We start from the raw sequence: 13,670 nt of genomic DNA, 5'->3' as shown, positions 1-13,670 counted from the left end.
TAAATATTGGCAGGCTGAAAATGTGTTTGAGATGGTCCAATTTTCTACTGTGTTTTTTTAAATTAAAACAAAAATAACTACAAAATATTTTAACTTTCAGAAAAGTATAGGGAAAAAACAAGATTATGATCAAATTGCATTTGTATGTCAAACATTTTTTGTTATAAATAAATGGTTAAAGACTGGTAAGAGTTATACAGATTTAATGTTAAAAAACAGTGCTGGTAGATTAATCTGTACTCTAATGCTAGATTTAAATAAGAGTTTTGCAACATATTTCTCAACAAATTTTGGACTGAAACAAACATATAATACCTCACTATACAAAGAAGATTAATTAACTAGGAAAAAAAAATTTGGTGAAGAAAAATCTGAAGTTTAAAACAACTGTATCCTAAATTTTTAACAACATAAAAGACTGCCATTTTGTAATAACACATTCTTAAGCTGCATAAAGAATATTAAGGACCAACTTTCAGCTAAACTCGATTACCAAAAGTGACCAGAGGACACACAGTTTTATCAATTTTGGGAGTAGTCTCAGAAGTATTCAGTCTTTAACCCAACTTAAAACTGAATGATTCAGTAAAGTGGTGTGTTCACTAAAGTTAGGCCAGCAACGGGACTAGCTTCTGTATTGCAAGACTTGTAAGCTAACTGCTAATAATGCCAATTAAAAAAAAAAAAGAAATTTTAGGATTAGAATGGAGAGAAAAAAATGATATTCTACTTGGTCTCTAAAGTGTTCATGCAGTTCTAACATACAAAGATGTTCTCAAAATATCCTTTTATAATATTTGTAATGACAATAGCTACCACTTAAGTGCCTACTCTGTATCAGATATACATCCTTTACCATCGAGATAACAAACCCTAAAAAACAGTTGTCAAGATTCCCAATTTGCAGAAGAGGATAAGAAAAGATATCCCCCTGCAAGGAAGGCAGCAGGTAAGTGGAAGAAACAGAATTTGAATTTAGAACTGACTGGTTCCAAAATCCATACTTTTAATACTTAATGCTTATATGTCAGTATTAGCCTGTAGTTACTCAATTCTAAAAGCAATCATTTCTCCTATATATGAATTAGTAATCAACTTTAAATAAAACCAAATGTTATAAAAATTAAGTGGCTCTAATTAAAAACAAATACTTTAAGGTGAAGGCTACATAATGGCAGTTCTGAAAGTGGTAGTCTTAAGTTCTACATATTTTCATAAAGAAAATATTACATTCATTGTATAATTTACCTACATGTGCTAAGGCATTTATTTCCCAAAATTTATACTTTCCCAAAATTAATACTTTATGTTATCATTAAATATTTAATATGGGTCTATATGTTAATTTAAATTTAACACAGTATAAAGAAATCCTGATCTCTGGAATATAGAAAGGCCAATTTATTACAATCATGTCTATTATATTTGATAAGGCAGTTATTATTTAAATAAGAGTAACATTAAATAAATGTCCAGTAAAATTTTAAATAAATATCTCCCATAAAATCGAAGTCATATGAGATTGTATTATAGAGAAGAAAAACTCAACATTAAAAAAATTATCTGAGTGTAGCATCTTATAGCCTTGTTTGCTCTTTGTTCCTTGCTCCCCTTCTAGACATACATTTTAATTTCTGGTGATTAAAATGGGAAAATAAAAGAAATAAAATTGGTAAAACCAATGAGTGAGATCACTGTTTCAAAACATTTAAAAATATATGACAGTTACAGATTACAATCTTCTTAGGCAGATACAAGTATACTTTAGTTCCTGGAAAACAGTTCATTACTTTTTTATAATATACAGTACTTACTTTTATAAGTGTAGATACCACTTCAAATGATCCAACCACCAGAAGTATAGGGGCTATTACAATGAGAGGAAGTAGTGAATATCCTATAACTCCAAGAACTTGGCCATATGCAACCTGTGAATTTTAATGTTTTAAGTCAATATCATAGAAATCAAGATAATTATTTTAATCACCATAGAACATCACATATTCTTAGTTATACTTACGTAAACACAGGAAGAAATCATGAAGTATATGCTTTATATTTCAAATTATCATATTATCTGCTATGTTCCTGGATAGTCTCATCAACCCACCATAGCTTCAATTATAATAAACATTCTGATGACACCCAAATCTACATTTCCAGCCCTCTTTCCCTTTCGAGACTTATGTATCCAATTATCTTCATTATACCTACAATATACTTTCTTGCTACCTCCCTTAAAGTTGTAGAAGGGTTATTTAAAGGGACTACAACTAGTTTATTCAAACAAAAAATTCAAGGTCTAAAGAAGCTATGTGTGATACATACAGACTACAAAGGAAGGGAGGGCAGGCAGGAGAGACTAAAGGAAAAAATATTTGGTGGCTACTGTGTGCCAAGCTCTGTGACAGATCAAGAGAGATCAATTGCAGCAACAACTCTATCAAGTAGGTATTACTATACCACTATGAAGAAACTGAATTTTAGAGAGACAAAATGCTTTGTTCAAGAAAGTAAAACTGGCAGGATTAAGAGTTCAAATTAAGATCTAGATTTTTTTTTAGAAGATTTTATTTATTTGAGAGAGAGACAGCACGTGCACCTGTGTGTGACAGGGTGGGGGGGGCAAGTGCAGGTTGTTGGGGGAGAAGGATAGAGGGAGGGGGAGAGGGAAAAGCAGATTTCCTGATGAATGTGCAGCCTGTCAGGGGGCTCACTCCCAGGATCCTGAGGTCATGACCTGAGTCAAAGTCCACACTTAACTGAGTCACCCAGCTGCCCCTAAGATCTAAGTTTCTTTTCTTTTCTTTTCTTTTTTTTTAAAAAAGATTTTATTTATTTATTTGACAGAGAGAAATCACAAGTAGATGGAGAGGCAGGCAGAGAGAGAGAGGGAAGCAGGCTCCCTGCTGAGCAGAGAGCCCGATGCGGGACTCGATCCCGGGACCCTGAGATCATGACCTGAGCTAAAGGCAGGGGCTTAACCCACTGAGCCACCCAGGCGCCCCAAGATCTAAGTTTCTTAACTATTACATCAACAGTCCTAAATTACCAAAACATTTAATGATACCTATTTTCATATAAATATTACATTGGGTTGTGTCAAAGATACAACAAATAATATGTGAACAAATATAATCTTAAGTCTCCATTAGAATTATTTTAAATTTTTATATGCAGAGTGAAAAAAGTTTCATAGGTAAATGTTATTCCAAATTTATTCAACAGTTTTAGGTTAAGATGATGGATTGAACACATTTATTTAATATCATTCCCTCCTGAAACTATACTAAAAGGGAAGGCGGGGGAAACCCTCTAAAACGGGATAGAGGGAGGTAGAGTCTTAAGCAGACTCCATCCTGAGCGGGGAGCCTGATGCGGGGCTCGATCTCAATGGAGCGAAATCAAAAAGATGCTCAAGAGACTGTGCCAATCAGATGTACCCATGAACTTTTTTTTTTTTTTTAAGAGGCATAAACAAAGGAAACTAAACCATAAAGTATCTTGGGATCTGAAAACATAGTACACACCTCGGAGAAACAAAGTAACAGAGAAATTCACAGAGGTCATGTAGGTTGGTCACTGTATAAAGGAGAACTGGTTCCTAACTGATATTTTAAAAATGTATAAACCTGAAGGCACACCTCAGCACACACAAGAAGTGATAACTAAAGGCTCACCAGGTTGTGGATGAAATCTTTGTGCACCTTCCAAATACAGATAATGCAGATCAAGTTCATTATCATTGTTTATATATCTTAGACAAGTCACAATAATGTAAGCCCCCAAATATATATGAACCCATGAATAAAATGGGAAAAAAATAATACCTCAAAAGGACCAGGAAAAAAAAGTCTGATCCTAAACTCTGTAAGTTTAGATAAGACACATGATATAAAGAGAATGAATGTAATGAAAGAAAAGCCATTTACAAGAATCAAAGTGTTATTTTGTATAAGATAACTGCATTACTTTGGAGAAAATAAAGTTTGACGAAAGCTACTTCCTCCTCTTTTATAGTAATTTTCAGTTGTGACACTTTATGAATGATGGTATTTTCATATTATTCTTTGCCTAGTGCATAATTACATAATCTGTATTACAAAATAAAACTATGTGCTTTGTTTTATTGTATTAATAAGTGATATAATTTTCTTTTAAAAAAGAGGCTAAACAGAATAAGAGAAGATGGGACAACAGCAACATAATCTTGGAAACTGGAAAGCAGATAACTAAACTAAGTAACAGGCTTGGCAGATCTTTCTATCAAATAGGAGAAAAACGTTTAAGGTCTCTGCATTGAGCCATCAATGTTCTTAGAGAGTCAACACCCACAAGATAACTGTGCCTGGCATCCTCACTGCTTTAATCTCTCCACAGAACAAACTGCTAGAAAAAACAAAAAACAAAAAACAAAAAGCAAAAGAAAAGAGAATAAACTGCTAAAATTCCTAGGTTTACAGTAATTCACAAAGTCTTTTTTAATGGGGCAGCAGTTCAGAAGATGTGGTTCATGGGCTACCGAGGGTCCCAGAGACTCTTCCAGAAGATTGGAAGGTCAAAAGTATTTACTATAAAAATAATAAAACATTATTTGCCTTTTCTCATCGGATTCATACTAGCAGGGAAAAACAAAAATGGGTAAAATGTGCTGCTTTACTGTGAATCAAGGTGGCATAAACTATACTAGTAGTTACTGTACTCTTCACTACTACACAATCACAGAAAAAGAAAAAAAGCTAGTTTCACCTAAGAATATCCTTAATGAAACAGTTAAAATGATTAATTCTATTAAATCTCAGCTTTTGAGTATATCTCTTTAACATTCTGTATAACAAATGGGAAGTACATAGAAAGTCTTTTTTTTTCTTTTTAAAGATTTTTTATTTAGTTATTTTTATTTATTAATTTGACAGACAGAGATCACACGTAGGCAGAGAGAAAGGCAGAAAGAGAGAAGAGGAAGCAGGCTCCCTGCTGAGCAGAGCCGATGTGCGGCTCGATCCCAGGACCCTGGGATCACAACCCGAGCCAAAGGCAGAGGCTTTAAGCCCCTGAGCCACCCAGGTGTTCCCATTTTTTTTTTCCTAAGATTTTACTTATATGTCAGAGAGAAAGAGAGCACAAGCAGGGGCAACAGTAGGCAGAGGGAGAAGCTCCTCCCCAAGGAGCCTGACACAGGACTCGATTCCAGGACCCCAGGATCATAACCTGAGCTGAAGGCAGACACTCAACTGACCGAGCCACTTAGGTATTCCCATAGGAAGCATTTCTGTTTTATCCTGGTTCAATGGTTATCCCAAAGAAAAGCGCTTCTATAACTGTTTGAGTGAAGTGTTGAGTTAGATGTAATTTCAAGTAAAAATGGAACACCATTTTTACTTGAAAGAACAAGTGAAAGAAAAACTATGGTTATTCAGAGTTGGGTATCATAAGCGTTTTTTTTTTTTTTTTTAATATTTATTTATCTGAGAGAGAGAGAGAACATGCATGAGAGAGAGCACAAGTGGTGAAGAGGGATAAGCAGGCTGTCCATCCACCAGGGAGCTGATCCAAACTTTAGCCTGATCTAAACTTAAAGATGGGTGGATATATTAATTAATGTGATTTTCTGATATCGTACAGTAAGACGTGTCAACATCTGGAAGATGTGTAAAACTTAGTGAACCAATGTCTTCCAAATAACCGTGCATGCGTAAAAAGATCCACTCAAAGTGAAATTTTAATGAAACAAAGTATGAAAAGTTCATTAATATTGTTTGAGATTCCTTACTGCAACAAACCTTTAAGAAGCTATGACTTATTAAATGTAGGTATAGTTTCAGAGAAGAACATCCATAATCATCTGAAAAAGCTATTAAAACACTCTTTTTTCTGGATGCCAGTTAAGCAACTACTTTTGGCTCAGGTCATGATCCCAGGGTGTTGGGACTGAGCCCATATGGGCTTCCTGCTCAGTGGGGAGTCTGCTTCCACCTCTATCCCACCCCCCACCTCCCGCTTGTGCACTTTCTTATTTTTTTTTTAAGATTTTTTATTTATTTAATTGTCAGAGAGAGAGCGAGCGAGAGCGAGCACAGGCAGGCAGACAGTGGAAGGCAGAGTCAGAGGGAGAAGCAGGCTCCCTGCGGAGCAAGGATCCCGATGTGGGACTCGATCCCAGGACACTGGGATCATGACCTGAGCCGAAGGCAGCTGCTTAACCAACTGAGCCACCCAGGCGTCCCAATGCACTTTCTAAAATAAATAAAATCTTAAAAAGAAATACCCTTCCTTTTCCAATTCTATGTTTAAGGCCTTCTTTTTCTCATATACTTTAACCAAGACAATGTATCATAACAGACTGAATACAGAAAGCAGATATTAGAAACCAGCTTCCATTAAGCCAGACATTAAAGCTACCTGCAAAAATGCAAAACAATGCCACTCTTAGCACTTTTATGTTTTTGAAAAAGTTGTTTTTCTTTAAAATGTATTATTATTATTTTTTATATAAAAAGCAGTTTGGGGGCGCCTGGGTGGCTCAGTGGGTTAAGCCGCTGCCTTTGGCTCAGGTCATGATCTCAGGGTCCTGGGATCGAGTCCTGCATCGGGCCCTCTGCTCAGCAGGGAGCCTGCTTCCCTCTCTCTCTCTCTGCCTGCCTCTCTATCTACTTGTGATCTCTCTCTGTCAAATAAATAAATAAAATCTTAAAAAAAAAAAAGCAGTTTGGTTTTTGAAAAAGATTTTATTTATTTATTTGCCAAAGAGAGAGAGAGAGATCACAAGTAGGCAGAGAGAAGAGAAGGGGAAGCAGGCTCCCCATTGAGCAGAGAGCCTGATGCGGAGCTCGGTCCCAGGACCCCGAATGACCCAATCTGAAGGTTGAGGCTTAACCCAATGAGCCACCATATTATTTATGGACACCTGGGAGGCACAGTCAGTTGACCATGGACTCTTGGCTTTGGCTTGGGTCATTTTATTTATCTGTCATAGAGACAGAGTGCAAGCACAAGCAAGGGGAAAGGCAGGCAGAGAGAGAAAGCAGGCTCCCTGTTCAGCAGGGATTCAGTCCCAGAACCTTGGGATCGTGACCTGAGCCAAAGGCAGACACTTAACCGACTGAGCCATTGAGGCGTCTCTGGTTTTACTTTTAAATGAATAAATACATATTCAAAAATTTTATTTTAATTTCTAATATGATAAGTATTAATAAATAAAACCCAGACAAAAAAATCTCCTTGGGGACCTGAGATCAAAAATTTGAGAAATGCTGTACTAGAAAATAAATTATGTTTCCCTAAAAAGCTGTACATTACTTATGGGTGGTATGGGATCTTTTCTTTCTTCTTCCTTTCTTGTAACCTTTATTGAGCATGCACAATCCCAGTATGTTGATCTTCTTAGGGGAAGTAGTGTAACTTAAAAGCAATTCTGGGACAAGAATTAATTATGATGAATATAGCTACTGATAATATGTACAATACCAAAAATAAAATTTATGATCAGAAACAAAGGCTATTTTCAAAATCAACTACTTACTTCTCCACCAAGTACTCTGGCCAGTAAGAAAATTGTTAGGGAACCAAATATCCAAATGGTTATAATCCATGAGACCACCTTAAGGGGGAAAAAAAAATTCATGCAATTAATAGCTTTGTACCAAATAAGGTGATAATTTCCCTCAAAGTCAATTCTCTGCTTATGTAAGACAGTTTGGGATATACAATTTCAGGTCATAGAGACTTTGAGTTACCAAGTATCTTTCCAAAACCTAGTAAGAATGCAGTATGTTAATACAATTTTATATCCAAATGAAAATTTAGCAATGATCAATTGCCTAAGGAAATCTCAATATTTCAAGATCTCTGATGAAAAATTACCGCAAAAAATGAGCAAAGTATTTACTTCCAAACCTCTGGTTTACAACATCTTGCAAGGAGAATTCATCCCTATAAGAAGTTATAGGTCTTCTCCCAAGGTCTTTAAAATTTACATTAATTATATATGTAAGTGGGAGATATTTCAGGTAATTTTAACTCCTGAGACTTAGTGTGATAATCATATATGCCTCTATCTCCAAGTTTTATCTGCTTGCAGGGTCTAGAAATAATGAAGACCCAACAGCAAAATAAGCATACTTATTGCCCAGATCCTGGTTTCTAAGCATCATTCCCTGATAAAAGGAACTAGGATTCTTTTGATAAATAACTGATGCCAGGGTTGGGGCAGGGGAGATAAAAGGAGAGCCCAGAACACTCTGTGGACTTAGAAGGAAAGGAAATGCTCAAAGAACTAATGGGAAGATGTTGAAAGGACACAGAAGCTAACCTGAAGGAGTTCCCAATGCTTAAACTGGAATAATCTCACCAATAAAATAAATAATTATAGCACTGGGTTATAATCCAGAAAATAAAATAAATATTCATGATTCCATATTGACATAAATAAATACAACAATATTTAAGCAATGGCCAAGTACGGGTAGCTATTCCATAGAGAATACCAATCAATACATGTGGAAGGAATGAGGAAAACAGAACACCACCATGCAGTAAACACTATAGTAGTAACTGCTGAACTCAAGATCCATCAACTGATGTTAAAATTAGTGAGCTAAAGTTTGAGGAGAAACACAATGTCTGCATAGTCATAAAGTATCTCCACAAGATACTTATTTATTAATTAAAATGGAAAAATAGCAACTTTACTGTGGAGGAACTGGGCAGATACCACCCTATCACCTAATCAAGCAACCAATGTTAAAGGCACCAGTAAAAGATATATCAATATCACATATTCCCTAAGAGTATATGGAGGACACAAAATAGTATCCTTGCCAAAAATTCATGACCCCAATCTAGTCACAGAAAACATCAAGTAAAACCCAACTGAGTGATGTTCTACGGAGGCAATAATCTGTTTTTAGTTTTACAATCCTTTGTTCAAATGAAAGATTATACAAAACAGATAAAATTAGAGATGTTCCAGGTGAAGGATTAGTGGTGAGTAGTAGACCAGAATCCCCATCCGACTTCTTCAATGCATATTTCCAACAGAATACTTGATATAAACTATTGATCTAAGGTAAATATTAATAAGACTAGTGTTATATTACACTAAGGATCTTGCTATTGGGAGATTATTCTGGATTATCCAAATGAGCACTAAATGTAATCACAACTGTCCTTTAAAAAAGGAGGGAGAGGGAGTTTTGACTACAGTAGAGAAGAAGTAATGTGACCACAATAGCAGAGATTATAGTCATGCCACCAGAAACCAAAGAAAGCTGACAGCCTCTAGATATGGGTAGAGGCTTTAACCAACTGGAGCCTACAGGGGAGTCAGCCCTGCTGACATTTTGATCTTAGCTCCTTCAAGCTCATTTTGAATTTCTGACTTGTTTAACCGTCAAATAAATTTTCACTGTTTTAAGCCACAAAACTTGTGGAAATTTGTTACAGAAGCAACAAGAAATGAATTCATTTCTCAATCATTCAGTGATAGAGTTATTTTTTACTTCCATAAAGCCTTAAGCTAGGGATTAAGGAGTAATGTGTATGTTGCTTTGATAATAAAGATAAAGCCCCTGAGAGTAAAAGTATTTTTTTTTAAAGATTTTATTTATTTATTTGACAGATAGAGATCACAGGTAGGCAGAGAGGCAGGCAGAGAGAGAGAGAAAGAGAGAGGAGGAAGCAGGCTCCCTGCTGAGCAGAGCCTGATGTGGGGCTCAATCCCAGGACCCTGGGATCATGACCTGAGCTGAAGGCAGAGGCTTTAACCCACTGAGACACCCAGGCGCCCCAAAACAAAGTATTATATAAAAACAAATTCTGATGGAACCCTTGTCATTATTTATTAAAGTATTTACTATTATGTTTTGAAGTAAGCTCTAAGCCCAGTGTGGGGTGTGAACTCACAATCAAGAATCATGTGCTCCACTGACTGAGCCAGCCAGGAGCCCCTAAAATATTTATTTTGAGAATAAATAAAAGGTAAGAACATGTTGAGTATTGTGTTTCAGACTCTTCATCCCTTGGGAGAAATCATAAAGGGCAAGGGAAGCCCTTTTGGTCACTTTGGTCACTTCAGCTTAGCTTAGAGTAGTCTCATCTGTTTACCCAGTTGCAATGCAATTGTTAGTACTTTCTAGAAGAATGATGATGTAAAAGTTTGGAAAGCATTAAAGTACTCCTCACTTATTTAATTAAAAAGAGTTCTAGAGATGAACAAGTTGGAAATAATGTGTAAAAGTAAAGCATTTCTTGGAGTGCCTGGGTGGCTCAGTGGGTTAAGCCTCTGCCTTCAGCTCAGGCCATTATATCAGGGTCCTGGGATCGAGTCCCCCATAGGGCTCTCTGCTCAGCAGGGAATCTGCTTCCCCCTATCTCTGCCTGCCTCTCTGCCTACTTGTGATCTCTCTCTGTCAAATAAATAAATAAAAATCTTAAGAAAAAAAAAAAGTAAAGCATTTCTTAAACATAATGTAGCATTACAGTTAACATTTGGCTACTTTTAATTTTAAAGCTCTTAAAATATTTCAATTTTCTATAAAGTAACATATACTTACCCTAAATTGTCCATACAATGATATCATGGAAAAGAAAAGAACAACAGCCAGAGGACCCCAAAAGTCAGGATTGTCCCTCACCACTTGTCTGTTAAAACCAAGTGATGGCATTGGCATCAAAACACACCGGATTTTGTAGTAAATATCCTTTAGATCGATATCCAGTTCCTCCCTATAATATAAAATAAAAATTCTTAAAAAGCATGCATTTCTGAATACTGAGACAGCTGCAATAAAATTAAAGTTTAAACATGACAGTGTCGGGCGCCTGAGTGGTTCAGTGGGTTAAGCCGCTGCCTTCGGCTCAGGTCATGATCTCAGGGTCCTGGGATCGAGTCCTGCGTCAGGCTCTCTGCTCAGCAGGGAGCCTGCTTCCTCCTCTCTCTCTCTGCCTGCCTCTCTGCCTACTTGTGATCTCTCTCTGTCAAATAAATAAATAAAATCTTAAAAAAATATATGACAGCGTCATCTCCATTGGTCAACAAAGCATTGCATTTTAAGTACGGCATTTCACTGATTCCATGGCGTACATTTTCAACATTTTAACCTCTCTAAAATCAGGATGCTTGTCACAACTGCTGGTGTCGTACCTTGTCAGCCTGGAGTGAAGCCAACTTCTTCCAAGATCTGCCTTTCCATTTTACAGTCTCCTGGAGTAACTGGGGTAACTTTAAATAAAATCTTCTGCTTGAGCCCTTGACCATACTGATAATTCAGACTGCAATCCTATGAGAACTGGTGTGGGGTTTCCATTCTCAGGGGTTACTTTTTTTCTAACAGCCCACCCACTGCCAAACTGAGACAAGCAAACATCCTTGCCGCCTCTTTTTGTAGGGTGGGTTGTTTCCCATTTATCCCTACACTAATAAGATAGCCTTTTGATGTCTTGGCTTTATGCTGCCTTACATACTGTTTCCTGCTTATCGATGAACATAAAATAATTGCATCTTATAACTCACTGTTTTAAAAATTTGATGAAAAACAGTGTATTAATATTAAGAAACAGAAAATTTTAACACTTAATCTACCAACAATTACCACAGAGATTAACCTGATAATGCCTTGATTTTACAGAGCTATAGGTTCTTCCCAAGCTGTTAAATTCTTTCCTTTTTTTTTCTCAAATGATAATCACTTGAAAAATTTCAAGTACTATGAAGAAAGTGAAAGACTTCCTCTAGTCCTGCCAGTGCTACCTCTAAAATTTCTGCATGGGAGAGATTTTTTGGAGTGCAAATCTTTGTGGAGGTTTAATTTGCCTTAAACTTAATTTCCATAGCAAGCAGTCTGCTTTTTTACTTAGACTGGATGTTTACTTGAGATAGCTCTAAGCCCAAGTAAGCCCTAACAGTTTGGAATATCTGTGTGTGTGTGGGGGGGGGGTAGGTACGTGCATGTGAGTGAGACAAATATACAGAATTACAATTCTTTCCATTTTTGCCACTCAATAGGGTTAAAATATTCTCATTATTTTAATTTTTCTAAATACTAGTAAAATTGAAAAGCACCTAATAGTCTAACCAAAAAGGTTAAGATCAGCCATACTTGTATTTAAATAACACAAAAGAATATAATCATCCCACAGACTAGTTCCAAAAAACAAAGAAACACATATTATGATTTTTACATACAAGAGTGGCTTGTTATCTTCAGGATCATCATCTTCAACTTCCAAAAGCCAGCCATATCCTCTTTGTCTCAGAAATGTAGTAGCTGTAGATTCTTTAATAAAATCTCCACCAAGGTTTAATTTGACATCCGGAGATGCTATTGAACCACTGAGATCTTAGGAGGAGAGAGGACAAAACTATAAAAATCAAGGTAAAAATGTGTGACTCTTAACCTACATGAATATAATATTTAAGTAAAATAATTATCATTTGAAGATCTCTATGAATATCTGCTATGGCATATAATCCTATTTTACAGCTGATAAATAACTAAAAACCATCTTTTATTTTACAACAAGAAAATGAAAGATGAGGGAAGTGAAGACGTTTAAAAGATTTCAGATAATTGGTGAGACCAGTAAAAGAATCTTAGACTTAAAACAGCCACTTTATATGGATGATATAAACAAAATATATTACATGGTATCATTTTGGATTCCCTTCATTATTATGCACACTATGTGCTTCAGAACAAATTGACTGTATAAATTCTAAAGGCATTATCCATATATATGTAAACTATTAGATAAAATTTGTTAAAGAAAAACTGCAAATGGCTTTCCCCTACATTTCATGTATTTATTTACACATTCTTTTCATTTAAATCACCAAATATCTATGCTAAGTGCTTTGTATATTAACGCTTGGTTCTGGACAACTTTGACTAGTAAGAGTTCCCAGCTATTTCAGCCCTTTTCTTTATATAATGACATCATTTATCTTTAGTTTGGGCAAAAATGAAGCTGTTTGGGGATTTTTGTTTTGCTTTTAGGGCAACTCTAAAAAGGAGTAAAGAGATTCAGTTATCCACATTACAAAATAAATTCCATTCATAGTCTCCACAGTGCCTTAGAGGTTACAGATAATTAAAGTAGTACAAATGCCACATTTTCTGGTTGAAAAACAAATGGCAATAGTAAAGGAACTGAGGTCATACAGAAATTAAGTAAAAAAAAAAAAAAAAGTAGGACCAGACAATACACACTATTAAACAACCATTGCTGCTGTTAACTAGAAGCCTCATGACTGGAGTGGTAGTTGAGACAATAATCTTGGCAAAGACAAACCAGAATAGTTTTATTTTATTATTTTTATTTTTATTATTTTTATTTTTTTTTTTGTTAAAGATTTTATTTATTTATTTGACAGAGAGATCACAAGTAGGCAGAGAGGCAGGCAGAGAGAGAGAGGAGGAAGCAGGCTCCCCGCTGAGCAGAGAGCCTGATGCGGGACTCGATCCCAGGACTCTGAGATCATGACCTGAGCCGAAGGCAGCGGCTTAACCCACTGAGCCACCCAGGCGCCCCAGAATAGTTTTAATACAGACTCTCCTTACCTGAAGATCATATACAATATAAAGAGCTTAATTTGCACATTACTCCAAATTCTAGGTTACTTTTTGAGAACTGCTATTAGAATTCTGGCTTACACTTCAATTAATGACTGG

General features: G+C 35.9%; 1 protein-coding gene across 2 annotated transcripts in view; it reads right to left on the bottom strand.

The window, feature by feature from the left end:
• YIPF4 (Yip1 domain family member 4) overlaps nt 1–13,670 on the bottom strand; it is a 41,405-nt gene that overhangs the window by 13,851 nt on the left and 13,884 nt on the right. For both annotated transcript variants that reach the window (XM_013048654.2, XM_004777909.3), the window contains exons 2-5: nt 12,185–12,338; nt 10,554–10,725; nt 7,523–7,600; nt 1,815–1,928 (exon numbers count right to left, since the gene is read on the bottom strand). In XM_013048654.2, coding sequence (XP_012904108.1) covers nt 1,815–1,928; nt 7,523–7,600; nt 10,554–10,725; nt 12,185–12,338 — 518 coding nt within the window. The remainder of the gene's footprint in view (nt 1–1,814; nt 1,929–7,522; nt 7,601–10,553; nt 10,726–12,184; nt 12,339–13,670) is intronic.

This window comes from Mustela putorius, unplaced genomic scaffold (assembly GCF_011764305.1).
Source record: "Mustela putorius furo isolate JIRA1106 unplaced genomic scaffold, ASM1176430v1.1 tig00000281_pilon_pilon_pilon, whole genome shotgun sequence".
Lineage (NCBI taxonomy): Eukaryota > Metazoa > Chordata > Mammalia > Carnivora > Mustelidae > Mustela > Mustela putorius.
This window is presented reverse-complemented; position numbering and strand designations above follow the sequence as displayed.